Source organism: Naumovozyma dairenensis, chromosome 1, assembly GCF_000227115.2.
Source record: "Naumovozyma dairenensis CBS 421 chromosome 1, complete genome".
NCBI lineage: Eukaryota > Fungi > Ascomycota > Saccharomycetes > Saccharomycetales > Saccharomycetaceae > Naumovozyma > Naumovozyma dairenensis.
The window spans coordinates 1,881,937-1,907,638 of record NC_016479.1 but is presented as its reverse complement, the minus strand read 5'-3'; the positions used below and the strand labels follow the sequence as shown (position 1 = coordinate 1,907,638).

Below are 25,702 nucleotides of genomic sequence, written 5' to 3'. Positions count from 1 at the left end.
TTCAAAGAAGTTTATACATATTTTTATGGAAAAAAAAGAGGTATAAAAGCACTTTTTAATAGATTAGTTTATTATCTTTAGTTAAGCTATTTACTCAGATATAAAGTACAAAATTGTATACCTATATATTTGCCATGAAAGAAGGAGTTAGCTGAAGATGATTAGATTACTTTTGTTTTGTTTCTTAAGCAGAGTAATTCAAACGGAAAATGTCATTAAAGACATAGTAAGAGTTACCTTCTGGGATCAAGTGGAAGACTTGAGAGAAACGTTGTGGGTTTTGCTCATCATCGATCAAAAGGTCCCCAGTGATCATAACTAGCACATCACCATTGGAAGAAGCCGGTTGAGCATCTAAAGTGGTGATTCTGTGAGCGACCTTTTGGAATGGCAAAGAGACCAATTTTTCCACGATGTCCTTGGCACCTTGTAATTGACTGGTTTCGAAAGTCAACATGGATTGCTCTCTGTAAAGGTTACCCAATTGAGTTCTGTCGGTATCAAATTGGTTGTAATAGAATTCGGTGAATTGTTGGGCTAGACCGTTGAAATCCAAAGACATTGTAATATAAGGTGAGCTGCTGAAATAGTAATATTATGATGAGATCACCTAACAAGCAAACTTTAGAAGATAAAAGCGCCAGAATCAAGTTGAAATACGTTTTACTATTTCATATATAGAAATATCACTTGTATTAGTATATTTACTTTGGTATTACTTTCATTTTCGAAAATTTTCAAAATCTGTTCTTTTGTTTACCCGTGGAGCTACTAACGGATACATAGGGATATATAAACAATCAGTAAGGAAGAAACAAGTGATATAGAAACACTACAAGAGTAAAATGTCATTCCTTTATAAAGGTCCACGATAAAGGTAGTCATCTTTATCGTTCAAAGATAGCGACATTGATTGATACAGACTCACATTTTACTGCTGACAATTAATCATGCATCGTGCTAAATCACCTTTCAAGAAAAAAACCCATAGCAGGGAACCATCGCAAGATGAAAACTCCAACTCTATATTCCATAGGAGATCCGCATCTAACAGCAGTAACTCTAAAAGATTAAGTTATCAACAACACGGTCGGTCGATCAGTGGATCCAATGTGGCACCCCCAATATCGGCTTCTAACCCTAGTCATAAGAGAACCACGTCAAGGTCCTCTGATTCATCTCAAAGTTCAAACTTCTTAGCGGAACAATACGATAGGGATAGGAGAGCCATAATCAATTATTGTTTCTCTAGACCAGATCCAAAGACTGGGAATGCACCCAATTCATATATCACACATGTGAGAATTATTGAAGATTCGAAATTCCCAAGTTCAAGACCAACGGGAGAACCTAGATTGGAAAATAAGAAGAAAAGGGTATTGATTATAAGTAGTAAAGCCAACAAACCTAACGAGGTACAATTGCATAAGGCTCGTGAGAATCAAGATGGATCTTTCCAAATTGGAAGAACATGGAATTTGAAAGAATTACTCAAGATTGAGAGAGATACGCAAGTCCCAGAAGGGTTCTTGTTAACTATGGGGAAAGTATACTATTGGGAAACAAATTCCTCTAAGGAAAGGACAGTTTTCGTTAAATCGTTGGTGAAAATTTATATGCAAATGTTGAGTGGTCGGGTCCCACAATTGGTTAATTGGGATTTATCTATGTTTTATCTAGATGAAAAAAGTTATCAAAGAGCCGTTATTACTAGACAGCAACAGACTCCAACTTCAGGAATGACTAGTCCCATTTCTTCAGCATCACCTATGATATCAGCACCGGTTGCAAAGTTACACCAACAGATACCGACTCCCTCATTACCACCAATCGATACCACCACTGCAATCACAAGTTCAAGTCCACGATCTAGGAAGACCCCTATATTATCCCCCACATACCCGAAAATGGACCCAAGGAATAACAATGAAGAAACACAGGATAGAGATATGCATCCATACAGAAGAAGTCAAGACAGGATTCAAATGGTCTCAATGCCCACAGCAACGTCACCAGTTTCAAGGATTCCCTTAAATAAACAACCTTATTCTACGACATCAACCTTAGATGAAGTTAGTAAAAAATATGCTCCTAAAGAACAGACCACAGATTCTAACCAACACAGAAAACAACATCCTTACTCCTACGTAAGTGGGTCTATGTCTCCAATTTATAACACAAACGAGTCAATGGGAATAAATCAGAAAAATCAAGAAACAGGATTATCATCTCCTTATCAAATACCAGGTACTTCCAAGAAAACTACCAGCCCATCTTTAACCTCGAGCACTCATAGTAGTGAGCAAAATTCTACTGGGACGTACACAGCGGAGAACCCACCAAATCATCAATATAGTGGAACAACAAGAAATGCGAGCGATTTAAACCTCTCTCATGTAGACACCCAACAGGCCAATTCTGTCAGTAGTAGTAATAATAATAAGAATGGCAACGCTTTAGAAAATCTGAATGCTGCTCTTACGGAAGAATATAAGCACTCTTCCTCTGAAGTTGCTGGATTTAAAAAAATAGCAAATGTCGAACCACTAGATATTTCACAAGATGAAGAAGAGGAGGAACCTTTAGATTTATATCTTGATGATTACACGGGATCGAAGAATATCAATAAGGGGGTAGTACAAAAAGGCGAAGAGGAAGAGGAAGAGGAAGAGCAAGAAGATGTAGATCTAAATGAATCAATACCGGAAGTGAAACTACCGGAGGATGAATTGGACACCACGAATGATATGTCGTATGAAAGAAATGATGAAGTTCGCTATAGTCAGGATCTGACGCCTCCTGAAGACATCCAGCAACAACAACATAGATACCATGAAGTTTCTACGATTCAAGAAGAAGACCAACAACAACAACAACAGCAGTTACAACCGATGGAACAAGAACAATCAGGAACACCTATGATGAAAAGAAAAAAATGGGACGTAGATGTAGATGATGATGTTCTATTAGAAGTTCTAACGGGGATGAATTGGGAATTAGATGAAGATGCAGACAAATTGATTGAACATTTGGACCTTAAAATCGCTGAAACACAACATACATTTAATAAAGGTATTGTAACTTTAGAAAAAATGGGTCCAAGTCTTGAACCGTACATTACAAATGTTAATAGAGAATGTGATAAAATGAACCCGTCATTAACGTTGTTCCTAATGGAAATGAACAATTTTGCTGAAGATATTGAATACGTTGAAAATCAAGATAATGGATTACAAGTGGAATATGCTAATAAGAAACTTTTATGGAATACTTTATCAGAATTATTAAACACAGTCTCGTTAGATGAAGATACTTTGAAAGAATTGTTGAAATGCCCTATTAGAGAAAGAAACCTACCATGGATGGATATTCAATTAAACTCCTTATCTAAGGCATTGAAGGCTATAAGTGGTGATAATGAATCAAGCGAAGAAGATTATAATTTAAGAGATATGGAGGCTTTAAAGCAAAGGCGTCAATATTATGAAAGGGTTAAAGACTTGTTCTTAGAAAGAGTCGTTCAAGAATTTGGCACGAAATTTGAAAGTGTGCAAACCGGAGATACTTCAACTGATCAATTAAATAGCATTTTATCAAGGTTGCTTGCATTTTCATCGATAGTCTTATTTTGTAAAGAGACATCAATCGCTTCATACAAGGATCTTATTAAATTGTGGAATAAAAGTATTGAGACCGTGTACTTGAATCTTTGGGAAAAAATGTTATTCCAATTGAATCACCCTGAAGAGGAAATAGGGAAAGTATCAAGTAATAATCAACAAGGAGAAGCTAGGCTTCTAAGAAGTTGGAAAAACTATCAAGAAACGAAGAAGTTAGTCCCCGTTGAACCCCTTTCCTCCAAACTATTGTCAGGATTAGTGGATGCTTTAGAGATTTTAGAACAAAATTGCATCATATATCAAAATTTTATTGATAAATTTTTCCACATTTCATCCACTTTAGATTTCGAACATTATGTGAAAGAATATAATGATTATCCAACAAGAATCATCGCATTAGATTACATTGATAAGATGGATTCAGATAGACACATAGCAACAACTAAATTACAAATGGTTTCTGAAGTGTTTCAACCTATTTTGATCAATTTCTTATCATTTATCGTGGATTCGTTGAAAAATGAACCAAGTTTAGCATTATCTTTAATGATATTGCTAGAGGAAAAAATGAAAAGGTTACAATCGTCTAATTTAGAGTTTTTAATAGATGCAATGAACAAGATTTACACACAAATAAGACAATTCTGGTTAGAATATGTTGATGATCAACTAGTGTACTTGGAAAGATCAGCAGTCAACTCTTCTAATAGAGACATTTCTCCCTCAGTACTCGATTTGCCTATTTTCATTAAGAACGTTTATGATTCTGTATCTTTTGTTCAAGATGCTGTTCAAGTCGAGGATGCTACGTCTTTGGAATCCATTGAAATTTTGATGTCATCTTGTAGTAGATTGACTATTACGTTGACACAATTTTTGACCAAGAGTGATGATGGTTCAGGAATCGCATTAGGATTACAGAACCCCACATTAAAATCAGATGATTTAAACGAATCCATTGAATTACTGATGAATAGCGATTGGGTTGTTGAAATGTTTACTATGTTGAATGTGGGCATGTCCAATATATTTGAGATTCCTGTTCAGAATGCAAAAAAGATTTTTGATGTTGAAAAGGAAGCATATGCTGATTACTTATTACGTGATTCCATGCCCAAGTTAACATCATTTGTCATGGGTGCGATGCGGGTGATTGAAAAATCTTTTGAACAGAGAAGTAATCCATCAACCTGGGCTGCATATAGCAAGCACAATTTAGAGATGATTTTAAAATCATATACATCTCAAGAGATAAATCTGTTGGTGAGAAGATTACATAAACATTTGGTTAATGACTTTTCGAACGGTCAAAATGAAGTTGTTAGAGAAGTACTATGTCAGAAATTATGGTCATGTCTACAAGGACAAACTGTTTCTCTATATTTGAAGCTTTACACATTAATTGACAAAAATTACAAGACGATCAATGTTCCTTTCACAAAGAATGATATCATAACAGCGTTTGAAATGTACAAAAAATAATAGTGGCAATGGCAATACAATTTAGTTCAAAAAAGTATATAGAAGTGGGTACCCTTTATTAATAGTTTTTAGAAATAAAAAAATAACGTTTTATCAGCACTACACAATCGGATGTTGATTATATATTCTCATATGCCAGTTATTTGAGTGAACAGCAATTTCTTCCAAATTGTCTTTCAAAAAGTAGCGCCGTATTTTCCGTTGAAGAAAAAAAAAACAATAATGTACGTTACCCTCCCTGACTCCAAGATCATTTCTTACGCCACCAATTAATATTTTTTCTCTTTTGGAAAGCTTCGAAACTTACGGAAAAGTATAAATAGCACATGAACAGTCAAAGTTTACTGAAATAATACCTTCTTATCGCACTTTGTTTTTGCTTTACAATTCTCATTTTTGAAGAGACCATCCTTATGCAAGGGAAATACACATATCAGTGAGGATTCGTCCGAGATTGTGTTTTTGCTGGTTGAAATTTAATTATAACCAGACCTGCTCCTCATCATCGCCTGTGGAAGCTCGCTTATATTGAGTCTTCCCTTGATGATGTTGGGAATTTTTGGACTCTTTTCATTCATTCATTCACTCATTTGGATGAATAACTACAGCATTAGTTCTTGTGAGAATTAGTGAACTTATAACATCTTTATTAATTTTTTTTAAAATTGTATTATTTATTGTGAGGACACGAAATACAAGCTTGAGAAAAAATCATGTTATTCCTCATTTATTCTCATGAAAAAAACTGTATCACATTAGCATAATGTGGATTCCTTCTTACAGTTACTACGATGATGCGCCACCAATTATGTTTGAAGCTTAGCTTTTAACTACCCATATTTGTACGTAAATTCTTGCTTGACGTTAGTTTACTTTACGTAACCCCCCTAGAGAAAACTCGCGGGATTGTCCCGTCATCTGAAAAATATTTCGAACTAACAATATTTCTACATAAGATCTTTTTTCAGTTGATATATTTGAGAAAAATTGAAGCTAACAATTCTTAAAGTCTGGCATCATAACGTTCAGTTATTGCTTCGTTGAATCATCAAACCAGTTTCAATCATCTAAGCATAATGTTCAGAAAGTATGTCTCTAACAATATTACTTTCTTTTATCACCACTGATATATATAGGCATGTCTACCATGTCAAAGTGTTTAGGCCAATTCTACTAACATAAGAAACCAAAAATATCAATAGATTCACAAAAGAAGATATTCATTCACGTTCAAAAGTGAAATCCTCCGTTCAAAGAACATTGAAGGCTAAATTGACCTCTCAATATCCAAAATTGGAAGATGTGATAGATGAATTAATACCAAAGAAAAGTCAAATTGAATTAATTAAATGTGAAGATAAGATACAACTATATACAGTTGATGGTGAAGTTTTATTTTTCCAAAAATTCGATGAATTAATTCCAACTTTAAGATTGGTTCATAGATTTCCTGAAGCTTATCCAACTGTTCAAGTCGATAGAGGTGCCATTAAATTCGTCTTATCAGGTGCAAATATTATGTGTCCTGGGTTGACTTCCCCTGGTGCCAAATTACCTGATGCTCCTGGGTTTGAAAAGGATTCGATCGTTGTTATTACTGCAGAAAATAAAGATAGTGCTCTTGCAATTGGGAAATTACTAATGAGTACAGAAGATATTAAATCAATTAATAAAGGTCATGGTGTTGAAATGATTCATCATTTAGGTGATCCATTATGGAACTTCACTACTGACTAATTAAAATGCATAGCTTTTCATATATATATATATATATATCACATATAGCGCTTTACTCCTTTTTATTGCAAATCTACTAAAATAATTCAAGAGTTATTCTTCTGAAATTACCATCCATGATGGTAATTTCTCACTCCACTTGAAATAAAATCTACGTAAAAATGTAAAGAAGAGAAACAAATAAAATATGAGAAGAATAAATAATTATAGATTGGTATAATTTCTTTATATATATGAGCGAAGATGGGAGGTTATTTTTTTTTTTTGTAAGACAATAATATACAGTGATTTTTTTTATGTTTCCTCTTTTAACTTGAGAGAAAAGACACTTATTTCTTTATTAAGCGTCCATTTCAGTATCAGCGTTTTGGGAACTAATAACATTATCCAAAGAGGAAAACAAACCATCAAGATCGAATTCCTTTGACCATTCAGAAACAATACTAGTTTGTTCTTGTTCCTTTGCAGGAGCTTGCGATATACCAGTACCAATAGTTTGTTGTTGAGCTTCTTGTAGTTCTGTTGATGATGTCTTTGATGCATTTGGTAACACCCACCCAAGAATCTTACCATCTCTCCAATCGTTTAGGACAGATAAACCTGCACTGGCTAAGTTTGGAATACCACCTTTACCTAATCTTCCTCTTTTCCGAGCAATATGAATCAAGAAATGTTTAGTAAATGTATCAGCATCATTAGCTGGGATTGGTGGTAGATCGTATAATTTCTTAAAGCTTTCAGTCATTTCATCATTTTGTGATAGTCTTTTTACTAACATTAAGACAGCTGGATATGGATCCACGATATATTTAGATGGTAATGCATTCAATAAAGTTAATTCAGCTTCATGTTCCACTTTACTCTTCTTCGTAGAGGTTTCACTTGGGAAACAAATACCTGGAGAATCTAGAATTTTCAATTTATTATCAACTTTAACTTCTCTTAATGATGTAGTAACACCAGCTTGGTTACCTACGGGACAAGCTTTAGTATGACTTCCACGACGAGCCGTAATGGCATTGATAACTGAGGATTTACCCACGTTTGGATAACCAATGACACCAACAACGATAGATCTCTTTAAATTACTGTTATGAGAATATGTTTTCAAAGCTTCCAAAAGTGCGCTTGCAGTAACAGTTTGTGTCAATTTTTTATTAAAAGATGTACCATTTGTAGCACCTGGAGAAGCTCTTAATGGGATTGTTGGGAAACTGGATTTCAAAACGTTTAACCATTGTTCTAAAACGTATGGTGGGACCAAATCAACTTTATTCAAAATCAAAATCAATCTCTTACCTTGACTTTGTAAGACAGCTTGTTCCACTTTTCTTGATCTTGTACCTTCTGGGTCTCTTGCATCAAGAACATATAGGATAACATCAGATGCGTCGATGACTGATTTGAAAATCTTATCGTAAGCTTTTCTTGATTTTTCTAGTTCACTTTCACCTTCATCGTCATCATCATTGGATCCATAGAAGTCAATATCATAATCAACGACTTCTAAATCATCTTGAGTACTGACGGAATTGTTATTCCCGGAACCCTGATTATTATTATACTCTTGTGCTGCATGTTGAGCTGATTCGACTAAGGCAGCTAATCCATTTTCATCATCATCAGGTAATGCACTTTCGTCAACCATCTGGCCATTCATTTGTGCCAATCTCAATGCTTCTTGTTTAGCTAGTAGACGTTGTTGTTTTTGTAATTGTTTTTCTTCTAAATCTTTCAATTTCTTGGCTTCAATTTCTTCTAAGATTTTAGCCTTGTATGGGAAATTTGCTGGGATACCTGGATCCTTCTTACCTCTTGATTTCCATGTTGGATCAGTCTTAGCCTTCTTTCTTTCCTTTCTATGTTGAGCATTAGCCTTCTTTTTAATACCTTCTCTCATACGAGTGGAAGTTCTCTTGGATGTACGCTTTCTTACCCTCATCTCTTCGAAATTTGTTGGCTTAGCTACACTATATATTGAGAATATAATCTACAAAAGAATATCTCTAACAACAATATAAAACTGTATTATATGTATTGTTTACCCAAATTTTATTCAATTTTTTGGCTATTAATTACAAGAGCTCTTCTCAGTCTCATCTCATCTCATCTCATCTCATCTCATCTGGTTTTTTGATTTATTTCATCTCATCGCAAAATTTTTCACTTCTGCCGTATGAGATGATCTGTGGAAAAAGGGAACCCAGACACCCAATATATACCATTGTGTCACAAAAGAAGGAAGAAATTAAAGATGTCTGTCACAATTATATATATATTACGATAGAATATATATCATATCATACCATATCATATCATATCATATCATATCATATCATATCATATCATATGTGCTGCTTCGGCACTAGAGCCACGGGGTGTCTCTTTGTTCGTTTACCTGAAAGTTATCAGAGTCGTCTTGAGTGTCGTTGTTGTTGTTCATAATGTTGATGTTGATGTTGATGTTGTGTATTGATTATGTAACCATTATTTAATAATGTATACGGCTTATTCACTATATCTATTTGTCGTAAGCTATTTTATTGTTTAGTTTATTTATGTATTCAATGAGAATCTTTTTAGTCGTCTATCTCATTACAAGGTCCACTTATATATTCCACACCACGATTCAATTGAAGAGGTTGATCCGGGCTACATATATTGATTCACTCACACAATATCGTTAGTAAATAGATATCCTATCGTAGCATGGAAGGGTGTATAGTATTGTCGATGATATATTTATATATATATATATATTGCAGACTAACAAAGATGCTATACATAATTAAAAGTATCCATTTTTTGTATGACCATTGTAAGTACATTGTAAAATGTCTATAGTATATGTAAAATTTTTTGAAGGAAGCTCCCCCCTCCTCGGTATCCATGCATATGGGCCTAGCCAGCAATTTATTTGCTTAACGATCTTTAAATTTTGAAAAATCTGTCATTGGGAAAGCTGGACTTTTCGGCGTCCATCTATTTTGTTTATTATGTTTATTATCGTTCATATTACCATCGTTTCCATTTGTAACATTATTATGTAAAGTATTTAATGGCATTGGACTTGTTCGTACTGAGGAAAACATTCTTTCATTCTTTTGAGGGCCGTTGAATATCGATCCTTCTTCATTATCATTAGTATTACCGGTATTATTATTATTATTATTATTATTATTATTATTATTAGGATTTGTTAAATTCGATGCACTTTTACTTCTAAAGTTTAGTAATTCTCCTTGGTCTTCATTGTAAACTTTATTTACAAGGTTTTTGGTTCTTCTTTCATGTTCAGATTTTGGAATGAAAGAGCTATTATTGTTATTATTATTATTATTATTATTGTTATTATTATTATTTCTTGTATTATTGTACAAAACACCTTCTTCCAACCTTGATTGTACAAAATCACTATCACTGGCACTAAAAGGTACCCAGTGATTATTCATCACGTATGTTCTACAACTTGAACGTAATAGATTTCCCATCTTGTACAATAAAATTTTGAAAAATCTACGGAGTTCTTCCAACGAATCCATGACATTAAAAGAATTTCTCTTCTTGCCTTGAATTAAATGGAACACAATGAAAAACAATATGAGTAAAATTATTAAATTTCTGAAAAAATGAATAGATATGTTTGATAATGTTGTATTTGAAATATCTGATATATTTCCAAGGATGAATTTCTTACCAAATTTTTCAACTTCATTTTCTGTTGGATTTATTCCAACTTTAATTGATTTATCACCTAACATGACACTTCCTGAGGCATATAATAAAATTCTACCTAATGTCCATGATAATTCCTTTTCATCAACTTTCTCTAAACTTTGAAACATTGGAGGTAATTCATTTTGTTTTTCTTCAATACTCGACTTAATATCATTATTATCAATTTTAGGTAAATTAAACCCCTCATGCAAAACGTTTAAAACCCAATTAGCTTTAAAACATGAAGCTGCCAAGAATTCATCAGGAATATCGTTATATTTCCCATTAACATTATTTTTTTTCATTGTTTCCCAATCTAATTCACAAAATTGTTTAACGTTTGAATCAAATTCTTTGAAATTATAAGTACCACCTAATTTAAATATATCATTTGCTGTATACCAATATTCTGAAATTCCAATAAATTTATCCACATCATAATCAATCTTTGGTGTATGAACCCCATTAAACAAACAAGGTTCATCTTCACAAGGTAAATTTTTCAATAATAATGGATAAATAGATTTAGTACATTGATCATAGTTCCCTGACCCAATAAATTTAAATTTTTCACCTTTATATTTAAATTTATACTCATAACCAGTGGGCATACAAGGATCCAACAATTTCTTAGTATGGAAATCATCATCATCATAATCATTAGTATTCTCGGGTAAACTATTAATTAATTGAATCAAATATCGTTTCCTAGCTTGGTTGGCGCCAAAGCCCAACCACGTTGAGACGAACACATCCCATTGTTGTACATCACCATTGTTACTTTTCAAGATTACACTATTAATATCATCATGATGAGTTGCAATTTCCTTCGGGTCACTGGGCATGAACGCAATTTGAGTAGAAGCACCACCCATATCCATGAATCCAAAAGTGAAATGAGATGAATCTTGAGGGTTGAAGTTATTGAAATGACCAGATAGATAATTCAAACTTAACCAACCGTAAATTCCCTCGGTTTCACCATCAATGACTTGAATTTGTTGAGAACAATCATTTTGCATTAAGAAATTGGATGATTTTTGTTTGATTTGCTTACATAATGATTCAATTATTTTGGATTGCTTTCTCGTTGGTAGAAGCCTCATTCCTGCTGTAGCTTGAATGAAAATGGGTGTTTCCTTTTGTTTGTTTGTGGGTATGATTTTCTTGGCATGATCTAGTAATGGTTTGATGTGATCTTTGTATGCTTTATGTGGTTTGTTCTCGAAGGACGATAGACCTGGTGTTATTTTGTGATTCCAGTCTCTTCGTTGATAAATTTGTGGTACAGATTGCAATATCGATGGATCATTTGTTGTAGCAGTTAATGAGTTTGGATCTGTCCATTTGTAGATATGAAGTCTTGAACCAGAGGAACCTGCGTCGATGACAATCCCATATCTATCGTTTGCATCCTCGTTAACAGACATTGTTGTTCTCTATGTACCTGGATATATATTCTAGCCTACTTTTGTTATCTTCTGTTCTGTTTGCATATCCTGCTACTGTTTGTAATATAATTTTTCATCTTAATGTCTGAAATGTTTGTTATTATATTGAAAGGTCATTCAATTGTGCTTGAACCGTCAACTGTCACAATAAGAATGAATGGATGAATGAATGAATCAATCAATGAAGAGACTGCCGTGGATTGTTGGGAACTCCCATGATTGAATAGACAATCCAGACTAAGTTTTATTTAATCACAACTCTCTGTGTGGGTGCTATAGATTTGTACATTTGTATATAATTATGGCAGCATATATTTTAACTGCTGATAAAAGCATCATGTATGTACAGACTTTTTATATTACGACTCCTCTTCCTCATCCAGATCAGATAAATACAATCTACGTACGTAGAACTGTGGAATGTGAAGTCTTTCTCTTCTATGTATTCTTGTCCATTGTAGTTTCAATATGATTTACTTCCCTTTGCTTATTGACACGTAGCATTGTCATTTATTTATAACACAACTTCCCAATTCCATGAACAATGCAAACAGAAACATTATATAAATGAAAGGTTACATAGATATATAGATATATACATTCTCTCATTCGAATATCATTTGATTCAAGAAAGGCAAACAACAATTACATAAAAAAGATGAGATTGAATTTGGTTTTGACAACATGTTTGTCCTTAATGAGTGCCGTCAAGTTATCTGTGGCACAAGATGTTGAAGATGCTATTGATCCATCCGATATCATTCTTGACAATGAAAAGCAAGAAGTTGTACCACCATCACAACAAAACACCATTAACTTGAATATCACTTACGAAATTAATGAAAGATTAGATGCTGATAAATCTGAATTCCTTGAATTTTACAATGATGAATTGGCTACATTAAATTATACATTTGTCAATAATGAAGATAGAAACATAACCATCATGGGTATTGGTGGTCATATCTTATCCATGCCCAACGGTGAAATGGCTGCTAACATCACCGTTGGTAAAGTTGGTCCAATCTTAGTTGGTATCAATGAAACTGCTCGTTTCCAACAACAATTACAATTCCATCTTGATGAAGGTCAATATTATTTGATTCCAATTGTTCATATTACAGATGATGATATTACTAAAATTGAACTTGGCGAAGAAGTTCCTACTATGAAAGTTACAGTCCCACCAAGTTTTGTCCAAATCGTCGAACCACCTTTACCTTTTTTCAGTTTTGAATTCTTATCTGTTGAATTGTTCTTAGTGGCTATCATTGGTGGTGCTTCTTATTATTATTTCGTTTATAGACCAAATACCATCACTCAAGACCTTAAGAAGAAGAATAAGAAGAAAGCTGCCAAGACTGTTGCAGGTTCATCTGAAGAAGATAAGTCTGAATGGTTACCAGAACAATACAAGAAGTAGGTGTGTTCTCGCTGTTTCTCATACAAAAATACTAATATTATATATATATATATATATATATATATATATGACTTATAATGTAACTACTAGTAAATTAAAAGACAAAATAAATGATCATTATCTCATCAATTATCATCATTATTATCATTATCTTCTTTGTTCTTTGTCTGACGCTTCTTCTATTTCTTCTTGTTGTAATATGGAAAATTATTGTAAACGTAAACGTAAACGTGGTATTTCTTTAAACAGAGAGAATTATTAAGACAAAGAACAAATTTATAAAGACAAACAGACAAGAAAGAAACACAAGGTAAAATCGGTCGAAAGGAACGGAAGGTCAACTGGGCAATTTTAAATATATCTAACGTCTTCTTCAGAAAAACAATGCAGTTGAAAATGAATCCATTGTTGGTTATTTTCATTTCCAGTCTTTTCTATTTATTCCAATTCCAAGTGGTGAATGCAAGAAGTTTAACAGGCTCTAATACATTAGTTCTTTATGATGATAGATTAATTGATTTAGATGATTATTCTAAGTTCTTCGAATCATTAAAAGATCGTTCGTTCCAATTACAATTCCAAGATTTATCAAGTAAACAATCTCAATTAGATTCCAATTGGATTGAAAAATACAATAATTTAATCATCTTCCCAATTAAGGGGAAACATATTAATAGACAATTATCAGTAGATTCATTATTGAACTTCTATGAAAATAAAATTGGTAATATCTTAACTATGACTACTCCTGATGGGGTACCTGATTCTGTCCGTCTATTTTTGAATCAATTAGGTATATATCCAAGTCCAAAGGGTCAAGCATTAACTGATTATTTCCAAGCATCATCCTCATCCTCATCCTCATCTAACTTAGTCATTCCATCATCTAATCTCGCTTTAACTAACAATTACATTTATCAAGATTATAATGAACAATTCCAATTCGGTTCAAGAGTATCAGTGGCTATCCTTGATAATCGTGATTTAATAATCCCAGTGTTAAGATCCACAAGAACATCATTTGATAAGGGTCCGATGAAAACTTCATGGTCCAATGGATCTCAAAATTATTTAATTGTATCATTCCAAAATTTACAGAATAATAGATTATCATGGATCGGTAGTATTGAATTTTTAAATGATTCAAATTTTGATATGGAAAGTAATGAATCATTGATTAAAGAATTGACAAAATGGACATTTAATGAAAAATCTATAGTTAAGATTGCCTCCTTGGGTCATGCTCATAGTAATGGGATTTCATATGATGATTTGAAATATAAAGTTAATGACGAGATTATTTTCAATTTGACATTGACTGAATGGGATGACCATCAACAAAAATGGACACCATTTTTAGCGGATGATATTCAATTGGAATTGAAACAAGTGGATCCATATTATCGTTTGAATTTAAAAAAGGATGAAATGGTTGTGTTTAATGATAATGTTAGTGGTCAATTGTATAGTACGGGACCATTTAAATTACCAACTCGTCATGGTGTTTTCACTTTTTCAGTGGAATATGAAAGAAGTGGTCTTTCATTTTTTAAAGTGGAAGATGTTAAATCTATTCGTCATTTGGCAAATGATGAATATCCAAGAAGTTGGGAAATTACCAACGCTTGGGTTTATTTGACTTCAATTTATAGTGTTATTGGTGCATGGATTATTTTCATCATTACATTCTTGACTACTTCTTCATCATCACCATCTTCTTCTTCTGTTGCATCTGCTTCTGCTCCTACTGTTGTTACCACTACCACCACTACTAAAGTAGAGAAGAAAGTGACAAAAAAATTGACTAGCGGTTCGAAAGTTACAGAAACGAAGTAAATTTTGTGTATGTACACGTATGTATTTATGTACGTAATTGAACTTATGATACGTTAAAATACATAATATCTTATATTTTAAAATATACTGATACATGATTCTACAAATATATGGAATGTAACGTTACGGAAAGTGATGGGAAGAATGATAGTGTAGAATACTCTACGAGAGAAGAGAGGATATGTGGGAGATTATTGCTGCACGACTTGAATCTTGTTATCCTTTTTCCATTTATCAAATTCTTCAGCAATTTTAATCAATTCTGATCTCATTGTATTCACAGCATCTTGTAAATTTTGTCTCTTAGTTTGCAATATAGGTAACGTAGTCTTAACGTTACTTTCTACAAGAGCACCACCAATCATTCTATAACATTTCCTTTCAGGATCAGCAGTTTTCAAAGTATCTAATACTATATCATGTTCATCTTTATCGTTACCTAATTCGATGACTTTAGATTGTAATTGTTCCAAAGTTTGTTTATATTCATTGTATTTCAATTGGAACACATTGTCTCGTTGTTGAGTTTCCATATTTTTATTTATATGATATCTTATTGAGTTGCAATGCCCTTCTCATTGCACAGTAAGTTTGTCACATTAATACTAATACGAATACGAATACTACTACTAATACTATGTATCTATCTATCTATTAAGCGTTTTCTCACTGTTAGTTGCTATGCACGTGACTGGATGCATAGACACAAGCCATAGTAATGCAAGGTACATAATAATGATGATAATGATGGTAATGATGGTAAGGATAGTTATCATTAATCAATTCGATCTCCATCATATTCGAGCACTTACTTTTTACAACTTCTCGCGGGCCTAACTTGGCCTTCTCATCCCCTTATTAGTCGTCGTACACTGTTATGATCGTATTTATTATTGTTACTATTATTATTTCGTATTAGCTTCGATGCAAACTATTATTATTCTCTTTTACAGATCAGCAATCAGAATTCATTTGTCTTTTACTCAACATACCTTGTAATAAGACTCTTTAGATATTCTTGAGAATTTCACTTTCTATTTGGGAATGATGGTAAACTAACGCAGTCACATATTTGAATGTCAAGTGGAAGGCTACGTTTACTACAGTAGCTAACATCCTTCGCCATTACTTTGTGCTGTCAGCCTAACCTTTTCCCCTGTCTATTAAAAATAATAATACTGCTTGGTTTTTGTGACTGGAACTATTTTAAGTACAATAAGAAAGCATACGGTATAGTTACATGGCAAATTATGCAGTTTTCTAACAGATCAACCCAATCCGATCTATATAGCCAAGCATTATTAGTATAACTTCTGTAATATTACTTAGCTGCAATATTGGATATTCCTACACTAATTTCTCATATTAATAAAGGAAGTTGAATTTATTTAACATGTATATCTAGCTGGAAAAAAATATTCATGCAATACTCCTAGATATGTCAAATCGTGTATAACAACAAAATGTTATGGAAAGTCTTAGTAAATTCACCTCATGTATAACGCTAAATCTTATAAAGTCATAATCTATTAATTTTCCCTCTTTAATGGATAATAATGTTGCAGTATTTTAAACGTCAAAGGGAGACAAAAAACCTAAAAAAAAAGGATCTTTTATACATTGAAGAACAAAGCCAATGAAAAGGAGAGTACTTCACCTGAGACTTCCCATTTGATTTGCTGTCGTTTTGGCCCAAAATGGAGACCCAGTTTGACCCAATAACAAGTTCGATATCTTACAGTAAATTGAAATCACTGCCTCCACTCCCCCATTACAAACAACTAATATGGAACTCTATATTCAATGATTCAATAGATGAATTGCAAAACGTTCAGAACGACTTAATTAATTGTCATAGTATCATACAAGCAGATATCAATGATGAACTGAAACAAATCGATATAATAGAAAATCATTTGAAATCATCATTGAAAAAAATTGACTCATTTTATAAAAAGAAAATTATTAAACGAAGAAATCATAACTCTGGTTTCAATCATGATTCCAAATCATTAGATAAATTGTTTATCAATGTTGATTCCATTAAGGAAAATGTTTCCATAATAGATAATGATTTGAACGATATAATAGCTGATTTCATAAAATTAGATTCAAATTTACCAAGGAAAAATCAATTATTATCATTATCATCATCTTCAGAGACTTCTGTAAATCAGTCACATTATCCACTCTTGTTTCAATTAATCAAAGAAAAGGTAAATTTGCCGTCATCATCAGAGACAAACCGTAGAAAATCAAATTCTAACAGTTCATCTTCAAAAAGCAATCCTAACCTGAATACTATTGATCAGAAAAAGGGTCCTGTAACAAAATGGAATCCAGTATCTCCTACCTTAATACCACCAGTTTTAACTTCCAAGAAAACAACTGAACCATCAATATCGACAATAAATGAAGATATTAACATCAATGGTGATATAATTCAAGCAGCAAAACTTTCTCTTGACGATTTGAAAACCTGCATATAAAAATACATGCAATGCCATTTGACATAGATTATTCTTATTTAACCACACTCGGTTTATACAGTATCCATATAGAGCATACACACACACATATATATATATAGATATACTCCTAATATTCATATGAATTTAATCTTGATCTTATTCATTTTTTTCAGAATAATAATAAAATTTTACTAATATACAAAATATCTTAATGAAGACAACTAATTAACGTTTTCCGTTAAAAAGGAGGACGTCTTTTCAAGCCCTTCTTTTCTTATTTTTTCTTTGATAATAACCACTATCATCTTTTTCATGCTTTCTTTTCTCTCTTGATCTATTATGCTTCCTTAATTTCTTTTGAGCTGCTAAATCTGGTGCATTAATTGCCAATGTCGCTCTTTTAGCTTTCCTCTCTTGTCTTCTTCTAATAACAATTTGTTTAACATTAGAATAAGCCTTAGTAAAAGCAGATACTGGAACCTTAGATTCCAACATTTGCATACACTCTTGTGCAAATATACCTAATTGTTCTTGTTCTTCACTTGCATTATAATTATGGTTTTCCTCCAAATAAACATACAATGGCAAAATAATCTTTTCTGACAAGGAAATAATTTCATTTTCATCATTTAATACTTGAATAATTAATGCCATTAATTGAATACATGATTTCTTAGACAGGAATGAATCGGTTGGATTTTCTTCACTTCTAACAATGGAACTTAATCTCGTCACTACATAATCAATAGCATTCTTATAATTCGTCTTCATGACCATCGGTTCTTCTTCTTCGGCACCCATTTGTTTCGTAGCTTCCTTAGTAACATATGGCGTCTTATTTGCATCCCAAAGTTTAACAATCTTCAACAACAGTTTAACTGATTCTTGAGCTAATCCCTCTGATATAGCTGGTGCATTCAGTTGATGTAATACTCTAGAACAAATAGTTTGAATTTCAAAGTCTGTGAACTTTTTGGAAAATTTATCTAAATTATCAATCAAATAATTACTAACTAATCTGGATGATGATTGACGTATCCACATATGAGGATATAATAAACAACCAATAATGTTATCCCAAATTGATTTGTATGAACCGTCATAAACAATTTCTGAATTCTCACAAATTGTAGAAAAATCATTTATCGTGGTATAGATTAAATCCCATGGAACTTCAGATCCAACACCAGTTTCTGATAGAATCCATCTGATACGATTAATAGCCAATTCATCTAATTGAATATTCTTACCTAAACCAACACTTGTTAAGTATATCTTGTAAACTCTTAATCCCAAATTTAAAAAGGTATAATCTTCAGATTGCTTTAACCATGCAATAATATATTTCTCAATAGTTGATAAACTTGATGGTTCTAAGACTTTAAACATATGTGTTAATAAAACAGTAGCCATCTCGCGACATCTTGGTGAATCATCATTGAAGGAAACATTAGCTAAAGATATGAAAAATGATGAAGATAATTTGGCCAATAATTCAGGTGTAGATTTAGTAATAATTAAATTAATTAACTCCATGACTGATTGTCTACCTTCTTGTGATGGATACTCTAAATTATCAACCATGAATTTGAATTGTTTCTCTAGACGACCTTTACTTTGATCATATTCCATTAAAAATTGATAATAAACACTTCTAGAAACATCACGAATTTCTTTAGAATGATTGGTAACCATGACTTCTCGAACGGTATTAATAACATCATAGATTTCAGGTAATCTAACGTGTTTAGAAACTAAAGATTTTAAAAATCCAAAGGCAAGACCTTGCTTAGTAGGCTCAACTAAATCAGGTAAAATCTTACCCAATACGTAACTTAATGCAGTATCCTTCAATTTAATATCCTTATGACGAATGAATGACGATAAAAACTTTAGCCCCATTTGACATAATTCACTTGAAGTAGTAGGAGAATCCTTAATAATATTTAATACTTTTCTTGCACAATTCTTGAAAATTGGTTCAGATTCTTCACTGAAATCCAATTTAACCAATATCACAAGAACACGTAAAGTACTTGTTAACAAAGATTCATTATCGGATAATAATGCATCCTTTAATAATGGGATAAATCCTTCCAAATATGAAACTGTCATCAAATTCTTATGCCTTGAAATAACAGTACGTAACAAATCCAATGCAAATTTTTGCATAACATGAGTATACAAAGAAGATTCAGTTTGAACTCTCGTATTTTTGAAATTCAAATTGACTAGGAAAAATTCTTCCTTTTCATTAACAGGTTTTATTTCCCTCTTTGGTTTACGTGCCTCTAATTCAGGCTGTGTAAATATTTCGTAACATAAAGATAACACATCTGTTTTAGATGCAGCTTCATTATGATTTATACCAAGAGAATAACGTCTTAATAATTCGGTCAATTTATTTTGATTTTTCATATTAATTCTTTCCATCAATAATGCCTTGATGGGACGTAAAATCTCGTGGAAATGACTTAATGAAATATTGGCTGAAAGAACTTCTGCTGTATCATAACTTCTATTAACTTTAACTTCTTTCATCTTAGAATGATAATTGTCAGAATCTTTTTCTTGACCAGCAGTACCAAACATATCTTCCATAATCACTCTAACTAACATACCTGCAGATGCATCCAAATCTGAATGATTTAAAACTGATTCTAAAGATTTTAATACATGATGAACAGTAAAACTCAGTACGTGTATTTGCGAACCTCTTTGAAGAGCAGAGATTAATTCCTTAATAATGAAGGTCAAATAAGTAGGACCTAGATTAGTACTAATTTTGGCTAATGTACTTCTAACAGCTTCACGTAGATCTTCAGATTTACTTCTAAGAACTTGACAGATTTTACTTAAGATACCAGGAAGAAGACTTACAATTCCTTCATCAGGAAGGCCCATAGTGAAATTAACCAACGCTTCAGCCAAGGGAATCCTGCTAACTATAGTTTCATCATCTCTTACACCAAGAATTTTGGAAAGGGTTGGATATAACTCATCAGTAATAAATCGTTCAGGTTCATCAAGTGTATTTGGAAGTTTTCTCAACAATAATCCTGAATCAGTCTTACCTCTTAATTGGCATAAAGAGTTCCTCAAGGAGGCAGAAGTTTGATTTATTAGAAGAACAGTAACTTTGATTGAATTAGGTTTGTTCTTTAATGTGGAAACATATCTTCTTACCAAAGCTTTGTATTGATTCCAACTCATGAAATTGGACAATGAACCGATAGTTAACAAAGCCTCATTACCAATATTTCTATATTTTTCTTCAGTAGAGTAAGCATACGGTTCTACGATCGGAATCAAATAATGAGAGATACTACTGTCAGATAGTTCGTTGGCATGGTCACTTAATCTTCTAATGGCTCTTTGACGACGATGTAATTGAATATGAGTGATGTTAGTAAAGAAATTGGCTTCTTCATCACCTTCAAACATAAGTACTTTCATATCCTCCAAATCTTTATAATATTTGGCACTTTCAACAATATATGCCAATAGATTAATATATTCAGATTGAATTGCTTCATCTGATTTTCTTAGTCCAGTTCGTAAAGCTGGTAATATAACGTTTTTCAACATTGAAATTGAAACATTGGCGTCTGCTATGGTTGGTTTAGAATTTATATAATCAATGAATTTAATCAATGTATGAGTAGAATTTGTCCGTATAGCCAGTTCTTCTTGATCGTTAATAAAATAAAGACAGGTATAGATTATAGGTAACCAAGCCATATCGGAATATGTTTTATAAGTATTTTCAGTGAATTCCTTAAACGCAGATAGTCTTCTTTGGAAATCATATTCTTGCATACGTTTAGTAGAGAAGGAGTTTAAATCGGCCACTAACTTAGACACTTGTTCCATCTCAGAAAACCTATCGCCAATAACTAAGAATAATGAACTTAATGATTCCCTTAGAGTACGATCAGAATAGCTTTTGTACAAACTGGAGAGAACTTTGTATAGTTTTTCAATTTTATTCCAAGAGCAGTTATAATTTTCTAATAACACAGACAATACCTTTAATATCTTAAGATGATCCTCGGTATTCATACTCTTAGCATCGCCTAATATTAAAACCAAGGAATCGATTAAGAATTGTTTAGTTTCATCATCTTGAACAAATCCAGATTCGGTCATATTCAATAACAAATCAGTAGCAATTGATGTAGATTCTGTGTTGGAGAACCTCTTGAATAAAAATGGAAGGACCCGTAAACATGTGGAAGCAACGATAGCTACTAACTCAGCATATTGATCTTGTTGTGTTGGATGTTTTATTATATTGTTGCACGCTTCTAATATGACATTTATAACTGATTCTTTGACATGTTCGCTGGAAATTGTCTTCATAAGTGCATGAACGGATGCAAAATTATCATGGTATAAGAATGGGAAAAATTGCTCATTAGTAGCCCAATAAACCATTATGTTCATTAGTGATGAAGGCTGTTGTAGATTCTCGTCAGAAAAACTGCCAAGACGTGGTTTTATGACGATAGTGTATATATCATTAACAAAGTTGCTCCAATTCAATGACTCACCTAAATTTTGGAAAATAGAATTCAAACATTTTAAAGATTGTTGTCTTAAATTATGGGCAGTTTTAGTGACTTGGATTTCACGATTTGGAATCATTAATGCATGATATGACATTCCAATACCATAAAGGAGGGGTCGTAAAACTGTGTCAATTACAGATGGAAAGTTAGCACCGAGAACACCTAATGCAGAATTCAAAATCGTGACGAACCCATTAATTTTCTTCATGTTTGTCAATGAAACTTCAGAACTTTCCATTTGATATTGGTTCTCGAAGAAGTAATCAAAATCAAATCTACTACTACCTAATTGCAAGAATTGTATGATAAATTGTTCTTTTAAGTTCGGTAGAATAGAAATAGCAGCAAACTTTCTTCCTTTCTTGATGCCACTGGTAACTGGTGTTTGAGCACGACCAAAAAGAATCCTCAGGACATAAGGCATTAGGATATCTTCATCCCCTTGTTCAATAACTTGAGATTCATCCTTCGAAAGGAATTTTGTAATTTCATCTCTGAAAAGCGTATCATCTAATAGATTCTTTAAATTTTCTCTGTATTTGTTAAGAATAGGATCTTTGTAGGCTAAAATAGCATCTAATGCCAATTTTTGAACGTCTGTTGATCTACTTCCTAGTAAAATTAATAATCTGCCATGAACTTCTTCTGCTTTGAAACATGATTTTATATTTTTAAACTTACCAAGCATTTTTAAAAGAGTATTCCTTTCCGAATCTTGCCAGTGGATAGCAGATGGTGCGGCAACACCTGTTCCATCATTATCGAAAAGTTCTGAATACTCCATTTGATTAAATAAATATGGTATAATATCTTTGGAATGGCGTTCGACTAATTGTGGAAGAAGAGACATTGCCTTCAAAGTTTGAGTTCTAATTTGTTTTGGATATTCTAAGTTTCCTCTTTCTGCCTTCGTAGTATCAAGTATAGACGATTCCTTGAAGAAATATTTGGACCATAAAGTTGAGAAGTGGTGAATGGTATCATGTAATCTTGATATTTGAGAATTTGATTCAAAACCGTCGTAATCACCTTGCATAGGACCTTCATAGTAATTTAAAACAAAATCTTCATCAAGAACTTTTAAGAAGTACAACATATTGGACCATACTAACTCTGAATCTTTCCCTTGAACAGTAGGTAATATTTCAAAAACACCATCCCATAGCGGAGAGAATCTCACTGTCAAGAGACCGAATAAACACTTCAAAAATGTAGTTGTAACTATTTTATCTTTCTCCAACTTAGCAAATTCTGGTCCAAGGTTCCTTATTCTTGTAGTCAATATACGAGCGTTTGATAAAGACAATGGAGTTTCCTCGATTCTTTTGAATTCTTCTAATATACTTGGGAATTCTTTCTTTTCAATATTAAACAATGTAGTCATCAAATTCAAGGATTGGTAACGTATTTTCCCGTCAGGAAGTAGCATGTTATCTGTTAACTCGAGATACATATCAGCATGTGATTTTACAAATTTAGTCAAATCATGTGTTTTCGTGGATTTATTTAGTAGTTCATTCAAACCTTCGATATAAATTAGACTGTTTCTGTATGATGAGAAATTTGCAACCAATGCATCCAGCAAAGCCATAATATCATCTGCTTCTATTGGATTAATAACTCCAATCAAAGAACCTACGACGTCCTTACTAAAATCATCAGGCGTAGTCAAGTTGGATAACAATTTGAGTGTAAATGGATTTAATATTCCAAAGTTGGATGTTTCGGAATATTTCAGTATAATTACCCTCCAATACACATCAAACAAATCTTCAGATCTTGCGGTATGGATACTGTCCAATGTTTCCAGAATATTAGAAATGAACTCATCAGGGATCGTTAGTTTAATTTTTGATTTTAAACTATCTCTTTGCTGAATATCTAATAAGAATAAGGCAATTTTGGTCCCATGTGATTTCCAGTATATATTAATAAATGTTTGAATATATTTCATACCATTGAATGAAAACACTTTTTCGCTACATAGTTCTAAGCAGAAACGGAAATATTCAATGAAATTATCTGGATATTGTTCTAAATAGAAATCAAACATTCTCTTATGATATATGGTTATATTTTTCACATCACAATTACGTAAGACTACACCAAATAAGAATGCAACGTTTTCTGATTGTAATAATGATTTTTTATCATGAGTTATGATTGTTTGAATTATAGAAGTTATTCGTGACCAATCCGGGACTTTCTTACCGCTTTCAGAGAAGACCATTGTGGATAAAAGCTTAACGATATTATTCAAGTGAAAATTCTTCAGATTGTTGTCTAATAATTCTAATACACTGTCATAGATGGGTGCTAAATTTTCCGCATCAGTATGTTTAGAGATATTCATCCATATGTCGCACAAAAGTGAAATACATAAGTCGGAGTCCGATATAGTTAAACTTTCTTCGATTAGAGTATTTAACATGACTTTGGCCTTCGAATGTAATGATCCAGTAGTAGATATTAACGCTTCAGTGAATAAGGTTAAGAACCCATTATAAGAATTAGTCTCTTCATCATTGATGACCTTTTGGAAAACGTAATGAGTTAGAGTTTTCAAATTTTTGGTGTTAGCTTTTCTAATAAGGAATGATAATGCTTCTGCTGAGAATCTTGATAAGTATTCCTTTTTGTGGGATAGCAGTGGGAAAAGAAGAGTAAAAGTTGGAATTAAATCGTCTGTCAATAGTCTTGATAAATATTTGAAGATATATGCTAATGCATTGAATCCCCATTCGAATATGTTTAATGATTCTGAGTCGATTGCAGAGTCTAGTAATGCAATTAATGATGTAACTGCTCTTTCGTAAAACTTCATAAAGTCTGGGCCTAAATCGTGACAAAACTGGGCTAATAGGTCTAATAATGGCTGTAATGAAAATTCATCAAATTTATCAATGTATGTTATAAGTGAATTAAAGATTTTCTCCTCATGGTATAAAATCTGGGGCAATGTTTGAACTAAGTTATTAATTTCACTGGAAAAGTTGGTAAAACCCGCACTCAAATTAATATCTTTCCAATGTTCGTAAGACGCTAGGAAATGGGATGATTCAACATAATCGTGAACTCTTTTTTGAAGGTTTCTTGCGGGTTCGATTTTCAAGTCATCGATCTTTGCCTTGAAAGATGAATATCTAAACCTCTTGGTCGTCTTTGTAGTAACTTTTTGTTTAGCCATCTTTGTAATATACAGTTGTTTATAGGTGGACTTTTAAACGTACGACAATCTTTCGAGGTTATGTCGTTGATCAGATATAGTTCTAAAGAGTAGGCATCTCTTATCATGTATAGACTCTTATGCGCAATTATGTTTAAACTTTTCATTATTTTACAATTTTCAGCTCATCGCTAAAAATTTTCAAAACTTCTTAAAAACGTTAACTTT

At 32.5% G+C, this 25,702-nt stretch overlaps 10 protein-coding genes across 10 annotated transcripts; 5 read left to right on the top strand and 5 right to left on the bottom strand.

Annotated features, from left to right (window-relative positions):
- Window positions 1–184: 184 nt before the first annotated feature.
- On the bottom strand, window positions 185–562 carry NTF2 (Ran GTPase-binding protein NTF2; the record flags this gene model as incomplete). Its single annotated transcript, XM_003668180.1, has 1 exon — window positions 185–562. The coding sequence occupies one exon, from the start codon at window positions 560–562 to the stop codon at window positions 185–187; it is 378 nt and encodes a 125-aa protein (XP_003668228.1).
- A 388-nt stretch (window positions 563–950) lies between these two features.
- SEC3 (GTP-Rho binding exocyst subunit SEC3) lies at window positions 951–5,102 on the top strand (the record flags this gene model as incomplete). The annotated part of the gene is made up of 1 exon (XM_003668179.1): window positions 951–5,102. The coding sequence occupies one exon, from the start codon at window positions 951–953 to the stop codon at window positions 5,100–5,102; it is 4,152 nt and encodes a 1,383-aa protein (XP_003668227.1).
- Window positions 5,103–6,178: 1,076 nt separating this feature from the next.
- TMA20 (translation machinery-associated protein 20) lies at window positions 6,179–6,839 on the top strand (the record flags this gene model as incomplete). Its single annotated transcript, XM_003668178.1, has 2 exons — window positions 6,179–6,189; window positions 6,305–6,839. 2 exons carry the CDS (start codon window positions 6,179–6,181, stop codon window positions 6,837–6,839), a joined length of 546 nt encoding a protein of 181 aa, XP_003668226.1.
- Window positions 6,840–7,179: 340 nt separating this feature from the next.
- On the bottom strand, window positions 7,180–8,781 carry NUG1 (RNA-binding GTPase NUG1; the record flags this gene model as incomplete). Its single annotated transcript, XM_003668177.1, has 1 exon — window positions 7,180–8,781. One exon carries the CDS (start codon window positions 8,779–8,781, stop codon window positions 7,180–7,182), a length of 1,602 nt encoding a protein of 533 aa, XP_003668225.1.
- A 979-nt stretch (window positions 8,782–9,760) lies between these two features.
- YND1 (apyrase) lies at window positions 9,761–11,986 on the bottom strand (the record flags this gene model as incomplete). Its single annotated transcript, XM_003668176.1, has 1 exon — window positions 9,761–11,986. The coding sequence occupies one exon, from the start codon at window positions 11,984–11,986 to the stop codon at window positions 9,761–9,763; it is 2,226 nt and encodes a 741-aa protein (XP_003668224.1).
- Window positions 11,987–12,665: 679 nt separating this feature from the next.
- Window positions 12,666–13,430, top strand: IRC22 (Irc22p; the record flags this gene model as incomplete). Its single annotated transcript, XM_003668175.1, has 1 exon — window positions 12,666–13,430. One exon carries the CDS (start codon window positions 12,666–12,668, stop codon window positions 13,428–13,430), a length of 765 nt encoding a protein of 254 aa, XP_003668223.1.
- A 384-nt stretch (window positions 13,431–13,814) lies between these two features.
- WBP1 (dolichyl-diphosphooligosaccharide-protein glycotransferase) lies at window positions 13,815–15,266 on the top strand (the record flags this gene model as incomplete). The annotated part of the gene is made up of 1 exon (XM_003668174.1): window positions 13,815–15,266. The coding sequence occupies one exon, from the start codon at window positions 13,815–13,817 to the stop codon at window positions 15,264–15,266; it is 1,452 nt and encodes a 483-aa protein (XP_003668222.1).
- Window positions 15,267–15,457: 191 nt separating this feature from the next.
- On the bottom strand, window positions 15,458–15,799 carry GIM4 (tubulin-binding prefolding complex subunit GIM4; the record flags this gene model as incomplete). The annotated part of the gene is made up of 1 exon (XM_003668173.1): window positions 15,458–15,799. One exon carries the CDS (start codon window positions 15,797–15,799, stop codon window positions 15,458–15,460), a length of 342 nt encoding a protein of 113 aa, XP_003668221.1.
- Window positions 15,800–16,963: 1,164 nt separating this feature from the next.
- VAB2 (Vab2p) lies at window positions 16,964–17,755 on the top strand (the record flags this gene model as incomplete). The annotated part of the gene is made up of 1 exon (XM_003668172.1): window positions 16,964–17,755. One exon carries the CDS (start codon window positions 16,964–16,966, stop codon window positions 17,753–17,755), a length of 792 nt encoding a protein of 263 aa, XP_003668220.1.
- A 240-nt stretch (window positions 17,756–17,995) lies between these two features.
- UTP20 (Utp20p) lies at window positions 17,996–25,495 on the bottom strand (the record flags this gene model as incomplete). Its single annotated transcript, XM_003668171.1, has 1 exon — window positions 17,996–25,495. One exon carries the CDS (start codon window positions 25,493–25,495, stop codon window positions 17,996–17,998), a length of 7,500 nt encoding a protein of 2,499 aa, XP_003668219.1.
- Between the last annotated feature and the right edge of the window lie 207 nt (window positions 25,496–25,702).